Here is a 23,015-nt window from a genome sequence, read left to right as displayed (position 1 = left end):
TGTAGAGAATTTTATTGCCAACGCATTGATACCAAAATGAAAAACGTAGCTCGAGAATTGAGGTTAGGAGCGTGAAAAGATTATAAACTTTTTTGTGTTTACGCTTGAGCGCCCAGAACGCGTGCACAACCCGCTTGTTTTTCCAGCTAGTGCCGCGCGCACTAAAGTGTGCAGTACACACCATAATGCACCAGTACACACAATAAGGTACCAGTACACACTATAAGGCACCAGTACACGCCATAAGGCACCAGTACACACCATAAGGCACCAGAACACACACCATAAGGCACCAGAACACACCATAAGGCACCAGTACACACTATAAGGCACCAGTACATACCATAAGGCACCAGTACACACCATAAGGCACCAGTACACACCATACGGCACCAGTACACACCATAAGGCACCAGTACACACCATAAGGCACCAGTACACACCAAAAGGTACCAGTACACACCATAAGGTACCAGTACATACCATAAGGCACCAGTACACACCATAAGGCACCAGTACAAACCATAAGACACCAGTACAAACCATAAGGCACCAGTACATACCATAAGGCACTAGAACACACCATAAGGCACCAGTACACACCATAAAGCACCAGTACACACCATAAGGCCCAAGTACACACCATAAGGAACCAGTACACACTATAAGGCACCAGTATATACCATAAGGCACCAGTACACACCATAAGGCACCATTACACACCATAAGACACCAGTACACACCATAAGGCACCAGTACGCACCATACGGCACCAGAACACACCATAAGGCACCAGTACACACCATAAAGCACCAGTACACACAATAAAGCCCCAGTACACACCATAAGGAACCAGTACACACCATAAGGCACCAGTATACACAATAAGGTACAAGTGCACACCATAAGGCACCAGTACACACCATAATGCACCAGTACACACTATAAGGCACCAGTACACGCCATAAGGCACCAGTACACACCATAAGGCACCAGTACACACCAAAAGGTACCAGTACACACCATAAGGTACCAGTACATACCATAAGGCACCAGTACACACCATAAGGCACCAGTACAAACCATAAGACACCAGTACAAACCATAAGGCACCAGTACATACCATAAGGCACTAGAACACACCATAAGGCACCAGTACACACCATAAAGCACCAGTACACACCATAAGGCCCAAGTACACACCATAAGGAACCAGTACACACTATAAGGCACCAGTATATACCATAAGGCACCAGTACACACCATAAGGCACCATTACACACCATAAGACACCAGTACACACCATAAGGCACCAGTACGCACCATACGGCACCAGAACACACCATAAGGCACCAGTACACACCATAAAGCACCAGTACACACAATAAAGCCCCAGTACACACCATAAGGAACCAGTACACACCATAAGGCACCAGTATACACAATAAGGTACAAGTGCACACCATAAGGCACCAGTACACACCATAATGCACCAGTACACACTATAAGGCACCAGTACACGCCATAAGGCACCAGTACACACCATAAGGCACCAGTACACACCATAATGCACCAGTACACATCATATGGCACCAGTACACACCATAAGGCACCAGAACACACACCATAAGGCACCAGTACACACCATAATGCACCAGTACACACCATAATGCACCAGTACACACCACAATGTACCAGTACACACCACAATGCACCAGTACACAATAAGGCACCAGTACACACAATAATGCACCAGTACACACCATAAGGCACCAGTACACTCCATACGGCACCAGTACGCACCATAAGGCACTAGAACACACCATAAGGCACCAGTACACACCATAAAGCACCAGTATACACCATAAGGCCCCAGTACACACCATAAGGTACGAGTACACACTATAAGGCACCAGTACACACCTACAGGTATTTGTTTCTGGTGTGGTGCTCATGGGATCTGTTACAACCTTCTAGGAAGCTTTTAGGGTCAGGATTGACATTACAGTGCAGCGTTTTATATATATAAAATACACATGAGAGTATGTGCAGGGACTTAATATCTAACATATTCAGAGATTTGAGTAAGGGGTCTATATATACTGCCCGGTTGCCTGAAATGCTATATGCCTACTATATTGGCTTTAGGTATTGTATGCACTAGCTCTATCTATAAATACAACATTATGTTTGTAAATCAACTATGTATGTACTTTCCTGAATAAAATTGACTTTACACTTATATTCTCTGTGGATTTGTTATCCCCTATCGTTTGGGAGAAAAAAAATGACTAATACGTTCGGCGAATGACTTTGACTTCAACTTCACTTTGACTTCGTTCATGTCATCGTATTTTCCGTAATATATAAAGGTTATGACAATGCAATTATATTATTGTGTGCAAATAAGTTTGAAATTTCATGTACCCTAAAAATAGTAAAATAAAGAATAAGAATAATTAAATAATTGTTGTAGTAAATTGTCACACGTTCATCATACGCAAACGAACACACAGTTTGGAGCGTCAGTACAAGACCGCCGCCATTTTAAAACACGGCTACGAATGTAAGTAATGTTTTTCTCGTACTAACAGTGTATTATGCAATAGATTAGGTCTTGAATTCACAAATTTAGTTGTTACATCTGACAGAGTATGTTAGACTGTGTAATGCTGGTCCATGTTGACGTATTTGTGGGCTTGGTTGGTTTAAATGTGATGGCACCCCAATATGGGCACACAATAAGGGCACCCCACAACTGCTGCATATTCTAGCTTTGGACTAGCAAAAGTGGTGAACAATTTCTTTAGTATTTCGCCATCCATGTATTTAAAAGCAATTCTGAAGTTGGAATGCATGGCATAGGCTCCTCACACAATGTTCTTTATGTGGTCCTCAGGTGATAGTTTTCTATTTAGAACCACCCCTAGATCTCTTTCTTTATCAGAATTCCTTAAAAATTTCTCACATGGTTTTCCTAATGATAGATTGTGGGCTGTAAGGGACAGGTTTGATGTATGGATTAGTTGATAGAAGTTCCAGTCCACCTGTAGACAGGGATCTCACATCAGCTTGTATATTATACAAGGATAAGATTTGATAAATTCAGTTATTTGACTGAACACTGGCTCTGTTTAAATCAGAGATTTAAACATACATAGTCTAACCTAGCTCCTTTCTTTTTTACCTAGCCTAACCTAGCTTTTTTTTCCCAAGCCGGTCTATGGCCCGTGTTTTTTTTTTGATGCCTCAGTGGTCCATGCACAGGTCCGTTCAAGGGGATTAAATAGCCGTTCTATGGCCCCAGGGTTTTCTCAAATTTTCTTTCATAGCCGGTCTATGGCCCCTGGGTTTTACGAACTTTTTTTTCCCAAGCCGGTCTATGGCCCGTGTTTTTTTTCGATGCCTCAGTGGTCCATGCACATGTCCGTTCAAGGGGATTAAATAGCCGGTCTATGGCCCATAGGTTTTACGAACTTTTTTTTCCCAAGCTGGTCTATGGCCCGTGTTTTTTTTTTATGCCTCAGTGGTCCATGCACAGGTCCGTTCAAGGGGATTAAATAGCCGCTCTATGGCCCCAGGGTTTTCTCAAATTTTCTTTCATAGCCGGTCTATGGCCCCTGGGTTTTACGAACTTTTTTTTCCCAAGCCGGTCTATGGCCCCTGGGTTTTACAAACTTTTTTTTCCCAAGCCGGTCTATGGCCCGTGTTTTTTTTCGATGCCTCAGTGGTCCATGCACATGTCCGTTCAAGGGGATTAAATAGCCGGTCTATGGCCCCTGGGTTTTACAAACTTTTTTTTCCCAAGCCGGTCTATGGCCCGTGTTTTTTTTCGATGCCTCAGTGGTCCATGCACAGGTCCGTTCAAGGGGATTAAATAGCCGTTCTATGGCCCCAGGGTTTTCTTAAATTTTCTTTCATAGCCGGTCTATGGCCCCTGGGTTTACGAACTTTTTTTTCCCAAGCCGGTCTATGGCGTGTATGTTAAATAAACCAAATTTTTCACTTTTGACAATTGAGCACCTGCTACATCCAGATTCTAGGGAGGAAAGGAATATAATATAATATCTAATATATCTATCTGTGTGAAATAGATTAAATCCATTTATTTGATATTCAGCTAATAGTTCTGTATTTTCTACATTCATCCATGTTTTGGTAAGTGCAATAATATGTATTGTTTCATTGCAGATTAGAGATTCAAGATAGTTCTAGATTTCCGAAGTACTGAAACGCGCGCCATACAGGCTTGGTGGATCTAGGTGCAAGGTAAAATTATTTACATTTACTTGTTTTGTATTTATATGCATATATGCATTTATATGCATTATTCTATAGAATAATAGATCTCGTAATAATTTTGCAAAAATAGTGGCATTTACTATTTTTAAAAGATTATTAAAAAATTTACCGATATGGTGCATTCGGAAGACAAACCCAATTTTTCACTTTTGACAATTGAGCTCGGGTGCAGGGGGGGGGGGTTGTGTAAAAGCCTGGTTTGTGCCTCGGAGAGGCTATGGGATCCAGTAAGTTCAGTAGAACTTCGGTTTCAACCCTATTACCCTGTTGTAGCTCAGTCGATTAAGGCAGTGTCTGGGATGCTCCCGGACGCAGGTTCGAATCCTCGTCACGGCCCTTGTGGATTTGTTCATTTGATGCATCACGTTATTGTGATCTGTGTGTGTAATTCTTCACTTGCTACAGCAACAGGAATGTGTGTGTATGTATTTGTGTTGTTGAATATGACCGAAAGTGTAAGATTAATGATTCTAACACAAATCGTCTGAATATTTGTTTTTCTTCACTGTCGAGAGTAGTTAAAAAAATTTACTCGAGTTTATTTTCACACTTTATTTATGGTCCTTAAGTCCCTCTCCTTACTGCTGCTGCTGTTTCTCGCATCTTTGCATCGCTTGTATGTTTGGGGGTTTGGCCTCTTGCTATATATTGATTCCATTTGTGTGTGTTTGGGTCTCAGGCCCTCTCGCAATTTCTGTTGAACAAACCCCTTTTCCTAGTTCTGCATCTCTCCTTTGGTACAAATTTTGTTGTGCTTTTATCATATATTTCACAAAACTTGACATACATTTCATTAACTTCACGTCCTATCAGCAAGTGTTTGTCAAATTCTTTAAGGAAAGTTTATCATCCTGATTGCAGATCTCTAGCGCTATTATGTCAACTTCTTGTGGATTCGCAATCATTATTTAATTTACCTTTAGGTGTTCTTTCACCAGCACAGCAACACTGTACCTCTCCCAACCAGTTTAAGATAAAAACTAAGTACTAACTAATTAACTCAATGTAACCTACCTTACCCCCAAAATGTCAACCCATGTCTTCTATTTTAAACAATGCTGTTTTGTTGACCAAATTGTATTTTTGTTTTTTTCTGCAATGTTTCCCCCCCCCCACCACTCTACCACCACATTGAGTTTAGTAGCTCTGTGCACGTGAGGTGCTGTTTAATATACAGACCTACTCCTCCATTTGACCTTTTTTCTCTATCACATCTATATCACTTTGTGCTTTAGGCCTGGTGGAGCTTGGTCCACCAGGCTGTTGTTTGGAGTGGCCCGCAGATCCACATACAGTCTGCATATGATATACAGTCTGTTGATCAATTGAACTACAGTAGTTAGCTTTTATCATCCGAATGCACCAATATGTGTTCATTCTTCCCAGATGAAGGAACTAGGTAATATTCATCATCTGAATGCACCATCTGAAGCTTTAACATACTCATGATACACGAGAGGTTTAAAAAACTTTTAAAACTTTTAAAACTTTTTGACCTATGTATTTAAAAGCAATTCTAAAGTTAAAAAGTGTAGCATAGGCCCCTCGCAGAATGTTCTTAATATGATCCTCAGGTTATAGTTTTCTATCTAAAACCACCCCTAGATCTCTTTCTTGATCAGAATTCTTTATAGATCTCTGTGGCTCGATCATAGAAACTGAGTAAATTCGTTACACTGGACCTTCCAGATCGAATACCATGCTGACAGTCTGATATATCATTCCGTACGTCTGCATCTGAAATTGAGCAATACCGGATTTATTATTTGGTTTTATAAATTTTATACTTATAATCTTAACTTATTTCAGAGACCACGAGTAATCTGGGCTTCGAACTCAACAGAAAAGCCTTCCGTAGACCTGCTTCTTTGCTACATAATAGACAAAATTTAGTAAGTATTGATTTATTATGTGTTTGTTTATTTATTTATTTTTTCTTTATATACAAGAAGGTACATTGGGGGAGAGTACAATGACTTGAAGTTATACATTCTTGTAAAGCAACTAGCACTCATAGCGTTTCGGGCAGATCTAAGTATAGACCAAGGAACTTACCATCTTTTTTATTTCTGATGTTAACATTGTGTAACTGTAGATGAATTGCATTTGTTGATTTGCTCCCAAGTTAGATGTTGTAGGTCCTTTCTATGTTTAGTGTGAGTTTGTTGGTTGACATTAATAAGTGGATTTTTTTTTAATTTATTGTTTACATCATTATTTAATATGAGTGGGTTGGAGTCTGAGTAGATGAGGTTAGTGTCATCATTATCTCATATCTCGGTGATTTTGTCGTAATGGTCAAGTAGCTGTACTGTACAAGTAGAGGACATGAGAGATAGCTGTAAGAGGTATTTCAATATCTTCCTGCTCTAAATCCATGTTGGCCTGGATTGTGGAGGTCATTGGTCTCTATAAAACTAGTAACCTGACTCCTGATCACTCTCAAATAATTTTATTATGTGGGATGTTAGTGCAACTGGTCTATAATTCTTTGCCAATGCTTGTGTTGTGTTGTGTTGTTTTGGTAGTGATGTGCTATGTGTTGTTTTGGTAGTGATTCGTCCAGTTCTGGTAGTAGTGCGGTTGTTGTGTGGTGTAGTACTTGTGTGCTTGTTAATGACTTGTATTCCAGTCTTGTGGGTATCTCCTTTCCCCTACGGGCCAACTGCTTTGTTCTTACCTAGCATTTTGCTTTGTTTGGGTATGAATGTTTGTGTGCCGTATATTTTGCAAAATTTGCCATATATCTCATTATTTACTCCTCTGCCTAGCAGCAAGTCTGTCTAATTACACTCATTAACTGTTTTTCAAAGTTCCCCATAGTGTCCTTTATTGAAATCGAGTTCATGAACCGTTTCAATGTTCTTATTTTCTTCTAGATTATATCTTAAAGTATATTTAAATGTTATTGTTATTAAATGTTATTGTGACATTGCAATTGAGCTATGTTGTTTACCATACCGTTCATTTCGTGAGTATAAGTATAGATGCCACACTTGTGACAGGTAAAACCATGCCTTTTTTGAAAAACAGCACCGTCTGTTGCATGTAAGAGCAACCCACACTATATTATGTTGCGATATTATTTCAATATTTCCGATTGCATTGATAATTTGAATTTTCATAGATTTCAATTTATTTTCATTTCGATTTAATAATTTTGTGTGACATTGCATTGAAATTGAGCTGTGTTATTTACCATATTGTTCATTTCATGAGAATAGTTTATTTTTTTTTTCATTTCATTTTTTTAGCTGTTCTTATTTTTCAGTGATGGGAATATCAGATCATTTGATGTTCCCAATTTTCTGATGGAAGCATCAGACCATTATAGAATGCATCGGATGAGGTAGTTTGGAATGGTGGGGAGGACGAGAGGGGGGGATGGTGGGGAAGACGAGGGGACAGAGGAGAGGGTAATGGTGGGGAGGACGAGGGGACTGGGGAGTTGGTGATGGTGGGGTCAGGGGAATGCTGGGGAGGACAAAGGGACAGGTGAATGGGAGATGGTGGGGGAGGAAGAAGGGACAGGGGAGGGGAAAATGGTAAGGAGGACGATGGGATAGGGAAGTGGGAATAGTGGGGATGATGTGGGGACGGGGAAGTGGGAAGGACGAGAGGACTGTGGAATGGGGAATGGCAAAGTGAATTATAATTATATATATTAATTAATTCTTATAAATTTCCAGAAGCCTGTATCAACACCCACACTAATGCAACTGAAAGAGATGTTGAGACAAGTATTGCTGATATGTTGAAGAACGCCCCAAACAAACTCGGTGGAAACAGATACAAGGTAAAGTTTGCCAATTTGCTGTAGTCTAATTCAATTTCTTTTTAGTAATCTTTGAGAACATTTATGCTATGAATAAGATAAAATAATGTAACTGATTTTGACTAAATATGTAGATATATTTAATTTTCTGAGCACTAATAATGAAAGAAAACCAAAATAAGAGGTGGCTACTATCTCTAATAATGGGCTGGAATAATGCAGGATATAATAATATATATATATAAATATATATATATATATATATATATATATATATATATATATATATATTTATATATATATATTTATTTATATAAATATATATATGATATATAGATTCTATATAGATTCTATTCTATTATTCTATTCTATTCTATTCTATAGTTTTATATAGATTCTTGTTTTAGTTTTTTTCTATAATATGGAAAGGGTTTTTAATTAATAAATTAAATATTATATAATAAAATAATGTATTATTGAAAACAATTAGTAACAAACAATATTTCATTACAGGGTGGTGAAGCAAGAAGACATGTGCATCACACAGCAGACTTGGATATGACGATTACTAAAAATGGTGGCGAGCCTGGTGCATGGCGTACCGCTGAATCTTCTCTAATGTCTATATAGAAGAATCTATATGTGTCTATATATAGACACATATAGATTCCTATATATAACCTATATATATATATATATATATATATATATATATATATATATATATGTGTGTATATATATTATAATATATATATATATATATATATATATATATATATATATATATATAAATATATATATATATATATATATATAAATATATATATATATATATATATATGTCGTACCTAGTAGCCAGAACGCACTTCTCAGCCTACTATGCAAGGCCTGATTTGCCTAATAAGCCAAATTTTCCTGAATTAATATATTTTCTCTAATTTTTTTCTTATGAAATGATAAAGCTAGCCATTTCATTACGTATGAGGTAATTTTTTTTTATTGGAGTTAAAATTAACGTAGATATATGACCGAACCTAACCAACCCTACCTAACCTAACCTAACCTATCTTTATAGGTTAGGTTAGGTTAGGTAGCCGAAAAAGTTAGGTTAGGTTAGGTTAGGTAGGTTAGGTAGTCGAAAAACAATTAATTCATAAAAACTTGGCTTATTAGGCAAATCGGGCCTTGCATAGTAGGCTGAGAAGTGCGTTCTGGCTACTAGGTACGACATATATATATATATATATATATATATATATATATATATATATATATATATATATATATATATATATATATATATATATATATATATATATATATAGGTTAGGTTAGGTTTGGTAGGGTTGGTTAGTTATCTTATATCTATGTATAACTAGCTAGTTTTACCTTTATATATATATTATTTATATATATATATATATTATATAAAAAGTTTGTGAGGAAGACCTCTGGTGCCAATGTGGGGACCCATAGCCTCGGAGAAGAAAATAAAAAGTATCCAGAGGAGACCTTGTGGTCACTCACTAAACACTAATATTATCTTCTACCACCCCCATTCTTTTGTATGTACACATATATATTTGCTTTATTTGAACTTTGTTACAAAGAGGGAGTTACATATAGGTTACAAAGATGGTTATCATATATATATATTATTTATATATATATATTTTTTATATATATATATATTATTTATATATATATATATTATTTATATATATATATATATATATATATATATATATATATATTATTTATATATATTATTTATATATATATTTTATTTATATATATATATATATATATTATATATATATTATTTATATATATATATTATTTATATATATATATTATTTATAAATATATATTATTTATATATATATATATATATTTTATATATAAATATATGATTTATATATAAATATATTATTTATATATAAATATGTTATTTATATATAAATATGTTATTTATATATAAATATGTTATTTATATATAAATATGTTATTTATATATAAATATATTATTTATATATAAATATATTATTTATATATAAATATATTATTTATATATAAATATATTATTTATATATAAATATATTATTTATATATAAATATATTATTTATATATAAATATATTATTTATATATTTTTATATATATATATATGTCGTACCTAGTAGCCAGAACGCACTTCTCAGCCTACTATGCAAGGCCCGATTTGTCTAATAAGCCAAGTTTTCCTGAATTAATATATTTTCTCCAATTTTTTTCTTATGAAATGATAAAGCTACCTATTTCATTATGTATGAGGTCAATTTTTTTTTCTTGGAGTTAAAATTAATGTAGATATATGACCGAACCTAACCAACCCTACCTAACCTAACCTATCTTTATAGGTTAGTTTAGGTTAGGTAGCCGAAAAAGTTAGGTTAGGTTAGGTTAGGTAGGTTAGGTAGTCGAAAAACAATTAATTCATGAAAACTTGGCTTAATAGGCAAATCGGGCCTTGCATAGTAGGCTGAGAAGTGCGTTCTGGCTACTAGGTACGACATATATATATATACATATATATATATATATATATATATATATATATATATATATATGTCGTACCTAATAGCCAGAACGCACTTCTCAGCCTACTATTCAAGGCCCGATTTGCCTAATAAGCCAAGTTTTCATGAATTAATGTTTTTTCGTCTACCTAACCTACCTAACCTAACCTAACCTAGCTTTTTTTGGCTACCTAACCTAACCTTACCTATAAATATAGGTTAGGTTAGGTTAGGTAGGGTTGGTTAGGTTCAGTCATATATCTACGTTAATTTTAACTCCAATAAAAAAAAATTGACCTCATTCATAGAGAAAAGGGTTGCTTTATCATTTCATAAGAAAAAAATTATAGTAAATATATTAATTCAGGAAAACTTGGCTTATTAGGCAAATCGGGCCTTGAATAGTAGGCCGAGAAGTGAGTTCTGGCTACTAGGTACGACATATATATATATATATATATATATATATATATATATATATGTCGTACCTAGTAGCCAGAACGCACTTCTCGGCCTACTATGCAAGGCCCGATTTGCCTAATAAGCCAAGTTTTCCTGAATTAATATATTTTCTCTAATTTTTTTCTTATGAAATGATAAAGGTACCCATTTCATTATGTATGAGGTCAATGTTTTTTATTGGAGTTAAAATTAATGCAGATATATGACCGAACCTAACCAACCCTACCTAACCTAACCTAACCTATCTTTATAGGTTAGGTTTGGTTAGGTAGCCGAAAATGTTAGGTTAGGTTAGGTTAGGTAGGTTAGGTTGTCAAAAAGCAATTAATTCATAAAAACTTGGCTTATTAGGCAAATCGGGCCTTGCATAGTAGGCTGAAAAGTGCGTTCTGGCTACTAGGTACGACATATATATATATATATATATATATATATATATATATATATATATATATATATATATATATATATATATATAATAAGTAATATATATAATATATATATACTATTACACTACATTCTTATATATATATATATATATATATATATATATATATATATATATATATATATATATATTATATAAATTATTTATATATATATATATATTATTTATATATATATTATATATATAATTATATAGGTCATATGTTTTTGTATTTTTGCTGATTTGTTAGTAAATAATAAAAGAAATATAAATTATTTGATTTTTTTACCCTTAAATTGGTTTTAATATTTAAATTGAAAACAATAATATAATATAAAAAATATAAGAAAAATAATAATACATTATAAAATAAAATAGAATAAAAATAATATAATATAATATAAAATAATATAATTTAATTTCAAGAAATTTAACTTAAACACAAAGATGTGAAAAGGGTTCAGATAAGGCTCAAACCTTTCACAAGAGATTCATATTGGTGTATGAATGGATTATGAATGACTCATGTTAGGAGTGTAAAGTTGCCACAACATCTCAAATTAGTGTTAGATACATATGTCTTGGTTATAAGTTTTGGAAACCTATTTAAGTCCACACACAATATCGTATCTGATACGATAAAACAAACGTTTCCAATCCTTTCAAATACTTTCCAGATATGTTGTGGCAACCTAAAATTGTTTGCTGGGATGTGGCTGTTGTAGGTGTGTTGCAGTCCGTCAGTGAGGCACATGTGGCTGTTGCAGGTGTGGTGCAGTCCATCAGTGAGGCACATGTGGCTGTTGCAAGTGTGTTGCAGTCCATCAGTGAGGTAAATGTGGCTGGTGCAGGTGTGTTGCAGTTCATCAGAGAAGAACATGTGGCTGTTGCAGGTGTGTTGCAGTTCATCAGTGAGGCACAGGTGGCTGCTGCAGGTTTGTTGCAATTCATCAGTAGGGCACATGCGGCTGTTGCAGGTGTGTTGCAGTCCATCAATGAGGCACATGTGGCTGTTGCAGGTGTGTTGCAGTCCATCAGAGAGGCACAGGTGGCTGCTGCAGGTGTGTTGCAGTTCATCAGTGAGGCACATGTGGCTGTTGCAGGTGTGTTGCAGTCCATCAGTGAGGCATATGTGGCTGTTGCAGGTGTGTTGCAGTCCATCAGAGAGACACATGTGGCTGCTGCAGATGTGTTGCAGTCCATCAGTGAGGTACATGTGGCTGTTGCAGGTGTAATGCAGTACATCAGTGAGGCACATGTGGCTGGTGCAGGTGTTGCAGTCCATCAGTGAGGTACATGTGGCTGTTGCAGGTGTGTTGCAGTCCATCAGTGAGGCACATGTGGCCGTAGCAGGTGTGTTGCTGTTCATCAGTGAGGCACTTGTTTGTTGCAGGTGTGTTGCAGTCCATCATTGAGGCACATGTGGCTGTTGCAGGTGTGTTGCAGTTAATCTGTGAGGCACAGGTGGCTGCTGCAGGTGTGTTGCAGTTCATCAGTGAGGCACATGTGGCTGCTGCAGATGTGTTGCAGTCCATCAGTGAGGCACATGTGGCTGTTGCAGGTGTGTTGCAGTCCATCAGTGAGGCACATGTGGCTGTTGCAAGTGTGTTGCAGTCCATCAGTGAGGTAAATGTGGCTGGTGCAGGTGTGATTCAGTTCATCAGTGAAGCACATGTGGCTGTTGCAGGTGTGTTGCAGTTCATCAGTGAGGCACAGATGGCTGCTGCAGGTTTGTTGCAATTCATCAGTGGGGCACATGCGGCTGTTGCAGGTGTGTTGCAGTCCATCAATGAGGCACATGTGGCTTTTGCAGGTGTGTTGCAGTCCATCAGTGTTGCACAGGTGGCTGCTGCAGGTGTTCTGCAGTTCATCAGTGAGGCACATGTGGCTGTTGCAGGTGTGTTGCAGTCCATCAGTGAGGCATATGTGGCTGTTGCAGGTGTGTTGCAGTCCATCAGAGCGACACATGTGGCTGCTGCAGATGTGTTGCAGTCCATCAGTGAGGTACATGTGGCTGTTGCAGGTGTAATGCAGTCCATCACTGAGGCACATGTGGCTGCTGCAGGTGTTGCAGTCCATCAGTGAGGTACATGTGGCTGTTGCAGGTGTGTTGCAGTCCATCAGTGAGGCACATGTGGCTGTAGCAGGTGTGTTGCAGTTCATCAGTGAGGCACTTGTGTTTGTTGCAGGTGTGTTGCAGTCCATCACTGAGGCACATGTGGCTGTTGCAGGTGTGTTGCAGTTAATCTGTGAGGCACAGGTGGCTGCTGCAGGTGTGTTGCAGTTCATCAGTGAGGCACATGTTGTCGTGACGCTGAACCCCGGTTCATTCCGAACACAGCGATTACACAACACATAACACCTTGCCTCAACAACCGTTACTACCACCGTGTACTCCTACACACACCAGACCCTTGAGACGTACCACTAGGTTTGTACTGGAACAAAATGAATGAACATATGGAAGGTATTTAAACGTCGTCGTGTTTTGTCATTTAATTACAAAGAATAGACTCTGACAAATAATAATATATTAACATACTCTATTAGGTCAATACACTTCCAATACCCATAGACCACTTGACCTCCGCGATCACCACCCACACTCGTAACTTCCCCCTAAGTCCCTAATACGGAATGATTACTACAACGCTCCACACCCGGTTAGTCTTACATTCAATACTCACATACTGCAGACTTAACTTGGTCACTAAGATCACATCAGGTTCTCGCATAGCTGTCTGGTACGCTTCGTTGCTGCAGCAAACGGGGATCCAGAGGACTTGCCAGTTCAACTCCCACAATCAGACTGACTCCAGCCAACCATGGCCTCAAACATTTCACCACGCCTCTCGAGGAAGGTATAATCCGATTAACCTTATCCCTAGAGCGGTAACCTTGATCCTAGAAGCCTGACGAAGAATAATTCCTCTTTCCAGGAATTATTAATTTGGCTAAACAGCTTCGGTCTTAATCCATTGACCTTTCTTAGATATGTGATCCATAGTCTGTCTATTTACATGTACTTCCAATCATCATTCGTTAAGTGTTGTAGTAATGCTCCTCTAGCTAATAATTCCTACTAACGTGTGGATTACAACAAAGTGGCTGCTGCAGATGTGTTGCAGTCCATCAGTGAGGCACATGTGGCTGCTGCAGGTGTGTTGCAGTCCATCAGTGAGGCACATGTGGCTGTTGCAGGTGTGTTGCAGTCCATCAGTGAGGCACATGTGGCTGCTGCAGATGTGTTGCCATCCATTAGTAAAGCATATGTGGCTGTTGCAGGTGTGTTGCAGTCCATCAGTGAGGCACACGTGGCTGTTGTAGGTGAGTTGCAGTTCATCAGTGAGGCACATGTGGGTGTTGTAGATGTGTTGCAGTCCATCAGTGAGGCACATGTGGCTGTTGCAGGTGTGTTGCAGTCCATCAGTGAGACATATGTGGCTGTAGCAAGTGTGTTGGAGTTCATCACTGAGGCACTATTGTTTGTTGCAGGTGTGTTGCAGTCCATCACTGAGGCACATGTGGCTGTTGCAGGTGTGTTGCAGTTAATCTGTGAGGCACAGGTGGCTGCTGCAGGTGTGTTGCAGTTCATCAGTGAGGCACATGTGACTGCTGCAGATGTGTTGCCATCCATCAGTAAAGCACATGTGGCTGTTGCAGGTGTGTTGCAGTCCATCAGTGAGGCACCCGTGGCTGTTGTAGTTGAGTTTGTAGGTGTGTTGCAGTCCATCAGTGAGGCACATGTGGCTGTTGCAGGTGTGGTGCAGTCCATCAGTGAGGCACATGTGGCTGTTGCAAGTGTGTTGCAGTGAGGCACATGTGACTGCTGCAGATGTGTTGCCATCCATCAGTAAAGCACATGTGGCTGTTGCAGGTGTGTTGCAGTCCATCAGTGAGGCACCCGTGGCTGTTGTAGTTGAGTTGCAGTTCATCAGTGAGGCACATGTGGCTGTTGTAGGTATGTTGCAGTCCATCAGTGAGGCACATGTGGCTGTTGCAGGTGTGGTGCAGTCCATCAGTGAGGCACATGTGGCTGTTGCAAGTGTGTTGCAGTCCATCAGTGAGGTAAATGTGGCTGGTGCAGGTGTGTTGCAGTTCATCAGAGAAGAACATGTGGCTGTTGCAGGTGTGTTGCAGTTCATCAGTGAGGCACAGGTGGCTGCTGCAGGTTTGTTGCAATTCATCAGTAGGGCACATGCGGCTGTTGCAGGTGTGTTGCAGTCCATCAATGAGGCACATGTGGCTGTTGCAGGTGTGTTGCAGTCCATCAGAGAGGCACAGGTGGCTGCTGCAGGTGTGTTGCAGTTCATCAGTGAGGCACATGTGGCTGTTGCAGGTGTGTTGCAGTCCATCAGTGAGGCACATGTGGCTGTTGCAGGTGTGTTGCAGTCCATCAGAGAGACACATGTGGCTGCTGCAGATGTGTTGAAGTCCATCAGTGAGGTACATGTGGCTGTTGCAGGTGTAATGCAGTACATCAGTGAGGCACATGTGGCTGGTGCAGGTGTTGCAGTCCATCAGTGAGGTACATGTGGCTGTTGCAGGTGTGTTGCAGTCCATCAGTGAGGCACATGTGGCTGTAGCAGGTGTGTTGCAGTTCATCAGTGAGGCACTTGTGTTTGTTGCAGGTGTGTTGCAGTCCATCATTGAGGCACATGTGGCTGTTGCAGGTGTGTTGCAGTTAATCTGTGAGGCACAGGTGGCTGCTGCAGGTGTGTTGCAGTTCATCAGTGTGGCACATGTGGCTGCTGCAGATGTGTTGCAGTCCATCAGCGAGGCACATGTGGCTGTTGCAGGTGTGTTGCAGTCCATCAGTGAGGCACATGTGGCTGTTGCAAGTGTGTTGCAGTCCATCAGTGAGGTAAATGTGGCTGGTGCAGGTGTGATTCAGTTCATCAGTGAAGCACATGTGGCTGTTGCAGGTGTGTTGCAGTTCATCAGTGAGGCACAGATGGCTGCTGCAGGTTTGTTGCAATTCATCAGTGGGGCACATTCGGCTGTTGCAGGTGTGTTGCAGTCCATCAATGAGGCACATGTGGCTGTTGCAGGTGTGTTGCAGTCCATCAGTGTTGCACAGGTGGCTGCTGCTGGTGTTCTGCAGTTCATCAGTGAGGCACATGTGGCTGTTGCAGGTGTGTTGCAGTCCATCAGTGAGGCATATGTGGCTGTTGCAGGTGTGTTGCAGTCCATCAGAGCGACATATGTGGCTGCTGCAGATGTGTTGCAGTCCATCAGTGAGGTACATGTGGCTGTTGCAGGTGTAATGCAGTCCATCACTGAGGCACATGTGGCTGCTGCAGGTGTTGCAGTCCATCAGTGAGGTACATGTGGCTGTTGCAGGTGTGTTGCAGTCCATCAGTGAGGCACATGTGGCTGTAGCAGGTGTGTTGCAGTTAATCTGTGAGGCACAGGTGGCTGCTGCAGGTGTGTTGCAGTTCATCAGTGAGGCACATGTTGTCGTGACGCTGAACCCCGGTTCATTCTGAACACAGCGATTACACAACACATAACACCTTGCCTCAACAACCGTTACTACCACCGTGTACTCCTACACACACCAGACCCTTGAGACGTACCACTAGGTTTGTACTGGAACACAATGAATGAACATATGGAAGGTATTTAAACGTCGTCGTGTTTTGTCATTTAATTACAAAGAATAGACTCTGACAAATAATAATATATTAACATACTCTATTAGGTCAATACACTTCCAATACCCATAGACCACTTGACCTCCGCGATCACCACCCACACTCGTAACTTCCCCCTAAGTCCCTAATACGGAATGATTACTACAACGCTCCACACCCGGTTAGTCTTACATTCAATACTCACATACTGCAGACTTAACTTGGTCACTAAGATCACATCAGGTTCTCGCATAGCTGTCTGGTACGCTTCGTTGCTGCAGCAAACGGGGATCCAGAGGACTTGCCAGTTCAACTCCCACAATCAGACTGACTCCAGCCAACCATGGCCTCAAACATTTCACCACGCCTCTCGAGGAAGGTATAATCCGATTAACCTTATCCCTAGAGCGGTAACCTTGATCCTAGAAGCCTGACGAAGAATAATTCCTCTTTCCAGGAATTATTAATTTGGCTAAACAGCTTCGGTCTTAATCCATTGACCTTTCTTAGATATGTGATCCATAGTCTGTCTATTTACATGTACTTCCAATCATCATTCGTTAAGTGTTGTAGTAATGCTCCTCTAGCTAATAATTCCTACTAACGTGTGGATTACAACAAAGTGGCTGCTGCAGATGTGTTGCAGTCCATCAGTGAGGCACATGTGGCTGCTGCAGGTGTGTTGCAGTCCATCAGTGAGGCACATGTGGCTGTTGCAGGTGTGTTGCAGTCCATCAGTGAGGCACATGTGGCTGCTGCAGATGTGTTGCCATCCATTAGTAAAGCATATGTGGCTGTTGCAGGTGTGTTGCAGTCCATCAGTGAGGCACACGTGGCTGTTGTAGGTGAGTTGCAGTTCATCAGTGAGGCACATGTGGGTGTTGTAGATGTGTTGCAGTCCATCAGTGAGGCACATGTGGCTGTTGCAGGTGTGTTGCAGTCCATCAGTGAGACATATGTGGCTGTAGCAAGTGTATTGGAGTTCATCAGTGAGGCACTATTGTTTGTTGCAGGTGTGTTGCAGTCCATCACTGAGGCACATGTGGCTGTTGCAGGTGTGTTGCAGTTAATCTGTGAGGCACAGGTGGCTGCTGCAGGTGTGTTGCAGTTCATCAGTGAGGCACATGTGACTGCTGCAGATGTGTTGCCATCCATCAGTAAAGCACATGTGGCTGTTGCAGGTGTGTTGCAGTCCATCAGTGAGGCACCCGTGTCTGTTGTAGTTGAGTTGCAGTTCATCAGTGAGGCACATGTGGCTGTTGTAGGTGTGTTGCAGTCCATCAGTGAGGCACATGTGGCTGTTGCAGGTGTGGTGCAGTCCATCAGTGAGGCACATGTGGCTGTTGCAAGTGTGTTGCAGTCCATCAGTGAGGTAAATGTGGCTGGTGCAGGTGTGTTGCAGTTCATCAGAGAAGAACATGTGGCTGTTGCAGGTGTGTTGCAGTTCATCAGTGAGGCACAGGTGGCTGCTGCAGGTTTGTTGCAATTCATCAGTAGGGCACATGCGGCTGTTGCAGGTGTGTTGCAGTCCATCAATGAGGCACATGTGGCTGTTGCAGGTGTGTTGCAGTCCATCAGAGAGGCACAGGTGGCTGCTGCAGGTGTGTTGCAGTTCATCAGTGAGGCACATGTGGCTGTTGCAGGTGTGTTGCAGTCCATCAGTGAGGCATATGTGGCTGTTGCAGGTGTGTTGCAGTCCATCAGAGAGACACATGTGGCTGCTGCAGATGTGTTGCAGTCCATCAGTGAGGTACATGTGGCTGTTGCAGGTGTAATGCAGTACATCAGTGAGGCACATGTGGCTGGTGCAGGTGTTGCAGTCCATCAGTGAGGTACATGTGGCTGTTGCAGGTGTGTTGCAGTTCATCAGTGAGGCACTTGTGTTTGTTGCAGGTGTGTTGCAGTCCATCATTGAGGCACATGTGGCTGTTGCAGGTGTGTTGCAGTTAATCTGTGAGGCACAGGTGGCTGCTGCAGGTGTGTTGCAGTTCATCAGTGAGGCACATGTGGCTGCTGCAGATGTGTTGCAGTCCATCAGTGAGGCACATGTGGCTGTTGCAGGTGTGTTGCAGTCCATCAGTGAGGCACATGTGGCTGTTGCAAGTGTGTTGCAGTCCATCAGTGAGGTAAATGTGGCTGGTGCAGGTGTGATTCAGTTCATCAGTGAAGCACATGTGGCTGTTGCAGGTGTGTTGCAGTTCATCAGTGAGGCACAGATGGCTGCTGCAGGTTTGTTGCAATTCATCAGTGGGGCACATGCGGCTGTTGCAGGTGTGTTGCTGTCCATCAATGAGGCACATGTGGCTGTTGCAGGTGTGTTGCAGTCCATCAGTGTTGCACAGGTGGCTGCTGCAGGTGTTCTGCAGTTCATCAGTGAGGCACATGTGGCTGTTGCAGGTGTGTTGCAGTCCATCAGTGAGGCATATGTGGCTGTTGCAGGTGTGTTGCAGTCCATCAGAGCGACACATGTGACTGCTGCAGATGTGTTGCAGTCCATCAGTGAGGTACATGTGGCTGTTGCAGGTGTAATGCTGTCCATCAGTGAGGCACATGTGGCTGCTGCAGGTGTTGCAGTCCATCAGTGAGGTACATGTGGCTGTTGCAGGTGTGTTGCAGTCCATCAGTGAGGCACATGTGGCTGTAGCAGGTGTGTTGCAGTTCATCAGTGAGGCACTTGTGTTTGTTGCAGGTGTGTTGCAGTCCATCACTGAGGCACATGTGGCTGTTGCAGGTGTGTTGCAGTTAATCTGTGAGGCACAGGTGGCTGCTGCAGGGGTGTTGCAGTTCATCAGTGAGACACATGTTGTCGTGACGCTGAACCCCGGTTCATTCTGAACACAGCGATTACACAACACATAACACCTTGCCTCAACAACCGTTACTACCACCGTGTACTCCTACACACACCAGACCCTTGAGGCGTACCACTAGGTTTGTACTGGAACACAATGAATGAACATATGGAAGGTATTTAAACGTCGTCGTGTTTTGTCATTTAATTACAAAGAATAGACTCTGACAAATAATAATATATTAACATACTCTATTAGGTCAATACACTTCCAATACCCATAGACCACTTGACCTCCGCGATCACCATCCACACTCGTAACTTCCCCCTAAGTCCCTAATACGGAATGATTACTACAACGCTCCACACCCGGTTAGTCTTACATTCAATACTCACATACTGCAGACTTAACTTGGTCACTAAGATCACATCAGGTTCTCGCATAGCTGTCTGGTACGCTTCGTTGCTGCAGCAAACGGGCATCCAGAGGACTTGCCAGTTCAACTCCCACAATCAGACTGACTCCAGCCAACCATGGCCTCAAACATTTCACCACGCCTCTCGAGGAAGGTATAATCCGATTAACCTTATCCCTAGAGCGGTAACCTTGATCCTAGAAGCCTGACACGGGAATAAAACCTCTTTCCAGGATTTATTAATTAGGCTAAACAGCTTCGGTCTTAATCCTTTGACCTTTCTTAGATATGTGATCCATAGTCTGTCTATTTACATGTACTTCCAATCATCATTCGTTAAGTGTTGTAGTAATGCTCCTCTAGCTAATAATTCCTACTAACGTGTGGATTACAACAAAGTGGCTGCTGCAGATGTGTTGCAGTCCATCAGTGAGGCACATGTGGCTGCTGCAGGTGTGTTGCAGTCCATCAGTGAGGCACATGTGGCTGTTGCAGGTGTGTTGCAGTCCATCAGTGAGGCACATGTGGCTGCTGCAGATGTGTTGTCATCCATCAGTAAAGCATATGTGGCTGTTGCAGGTGTGTTGCAGTCCATCAGTGAGGCACACGTGGCTGTTGTAGGTGAGTTGCAGTTCATCAGTGAGGCACATGTGGGTGTTGTAGATGTGTTGCAGTCCATCAGTGAGGCACATGTGGCTGTTGCAGGTGTGTTGCAGTCCATCAGTGAGGCACATGTGGCTGTTGCAGGTGTGGTGCAGTCCATCAGTGAGGCACATGTGGCTGTTGCAAGTGTGTTGCAGTCCATCAGTGAGGTAAATGTGGCTGGTGCAGGTGTGTTGCAGTTCATCAGAGAAGAACATGTGGCTGTTGCAGGTGTGTTGCAGTTCATCAGTGAGGCACAGGTGGCTGCTGCAGGTTTGTTGCAATTCATCAGTAGGGCACATGCGGCTGTTGCAGGTGTGTTGCAGTCCATCAATGAGGCACATGTGGCTGTTGCAGGTGTGTTGCAGTCCATCAGAGAGGCACAGGTGGCTGCTGCAGGTGTGTTGCAGTCCATCAGTGAGGTACATGTGGCTGTTGCAGGTGTAATGCAGTACATCAGTGAGGCACATGTGGCTGGTGCAGGTGTTGCAGTCCATCAGTGAGGTACATGTGGCTGTTGCAGGTGTGTTGCAGTTCATCAGTGAGGCACTTGTGTTTGTTGCAGGTGTGTTGCAGTCCATCATTGAGGCACATGTGGCTGTTGCAGGTGTGTTGCAGTTAATCTGTGAGGCACAGGTGGCTGCTGCAGGTGTGTTGCAGTTCATCAGTGAGGCACATGTGGCTGCTGCAGATGTGTTGCAGTCCATCAGTGAGGCACATGTGGCTGTTGCAGGTGTGTTGCAGTCCATCAGTGAGGCACATGTGGCTGTTGCAAGTGTGTTGCAGTCCATCAGTGAGGTAAATGTGGCTGGTGCAGGTGTGATTCAGTTCATCAGTGAAGCACATGTGGCTGTTGCAGGTGTGTTGCAGTTCATCAGTGAGGCACAGATGGCTGCTGCAGGTTTGTTGCAATTCATCAGTGGGGCACATGCGGCTGTTGCAGGTGTGTTGCTGTCCATCAATGAGGCACATGTGGCTGTTGCAGGTGTGTTGCAGTCCATCAGTGTTGCACAGGTGGCTGCTGCAGGTGTTCTGCAGTTCATCAGTGAGGCACATGTGGCTGTTGCAGGTGTGTTGCAGTCCATCAGTGAGGCATATGTGGCTGTTGCAGGTGTGTTGCAGTCCATCAGAGCGACACATGTGGCTGCTGCAGATGTGTTGCAGTCCATCAGTGAGGTACATGTGGCTGTTGCAGGTGTTGCAGTCCATCAGTGAGGCACATGTGGCTGCTGCAGGTGTTGCAGTCCATCAGTGAGGTACATGTGGCTGTTGCAGGTGTGTTGCAGTCCATCAGTGAGGCACATGTGGCTGTAGCAGGTGTGTTGCAGTTCATCAGTGAGGCACTTGTGTTTGTTGCAGGTGTGTTGCAGTCCATCACTGAGGCACATGTGGCTGTTGCAGGTGTGTTGCAGTTAATCTGTGAGGCACAGGTGGCTGCTGCAGGTGTGTTGCAGTTCATCAGTGAGGCACATGTTGTCGTGACGCTGAACCCCGGTTCATTCTGAACACAGCGATTACACAACACATAACACCTTGCCTCAACAACCGTTACTACCACCGTGTACTCCTACACACACCAGACCCTTGAGGCGTACCACTAGGTTTGTACTGGAACACAATGAATGAACATATGGAAGGTATTTAAACGTCGTCGTGTTTTGTCATTTAATTACAAAGAATAGACTCTGACAAATAATAATATATTAACATACTCTATTAGGTCAATACACTTCCAATACCCATAGACCACTTGACCTCCGCGATCACCACCCACACTCGTAACTTCCCCCTAAGTCCCTAATACGGAATGATTACTACAACGCTCCACACCCGGTTAGTCTTACATTCAATACTCACATACTGCAGACTTAACTTGGTCACTAAGATCACATCAGGTTCTCGCATAGCTGTCTGGTACGCTTCGTTGCTGCAGCAAACGGGGATCCAGAGGACTTGCCAGTTCAACTCCCACAATCAGACTGACTCCAGCCAACCATGGCCTCAAAC

The 23,015-nt window shown here is 41.8% G+C and overlaps 1 protein-coding gene across 1 annotated transcript in view; it reads left to right on the top strand.

The window, feature by feature from the left end:
* Positions 1-23,015, top strand: part of LOC138358996 (uncharacterized) — a 53,208-nt gene that overhangs the window by 20,110 nt on the left and 10,083 nt on the right. The window contains exons 8-15 of the mRNA XM_069317486.1: positions 13,211-13,336; positions 14,725-15,060; positions 15,359-15,484; positions 16,449-16,574; positions 17,879-18,172; positions 19,347-19,472; positions 20,862-20,987; positions 21,868-21,993. Of these exons, the coding sequence (XP_069173587.1) occupies positions 13,211-13,336; positions 14,725-15,060; positions 15,359-15,484; positions 16,449-16,574; positions 17,879-18,172; positions 19,347-19,472; positions 20,862-20,987; positions 21,868-21,993 (1,386 nt within the window). The remainder of the gene's footprint in view (positions 1-13,210; positions 13,337-14,724; positions 15,061-15,358; positions 15,485-16,448; positions 16,575-17,878; positions 18,173-19,346; positions 19,473-20,861; positions 20,988-21,867; positions 21,994-23,015) is intronic.

Source organism: Procambarus clarkii, chromosome 88, assembly GCF_040958095.1.
Source record: "Procambarus clarkii isolate CNS0578487 chromosome 88, FALCON_Pclarkii_2.0, whole genome shotgun sequence".
Classification (NCBI taxonomy): Eukaryota; Metazoa; Arthropoda; class Malacostraca; order Decapoda; family Cambaridae; genus Procambarus; species Procambarus clarkii.
This window is presented reverse-complemented; position numbering and strand designations above follow the sequence as displayed.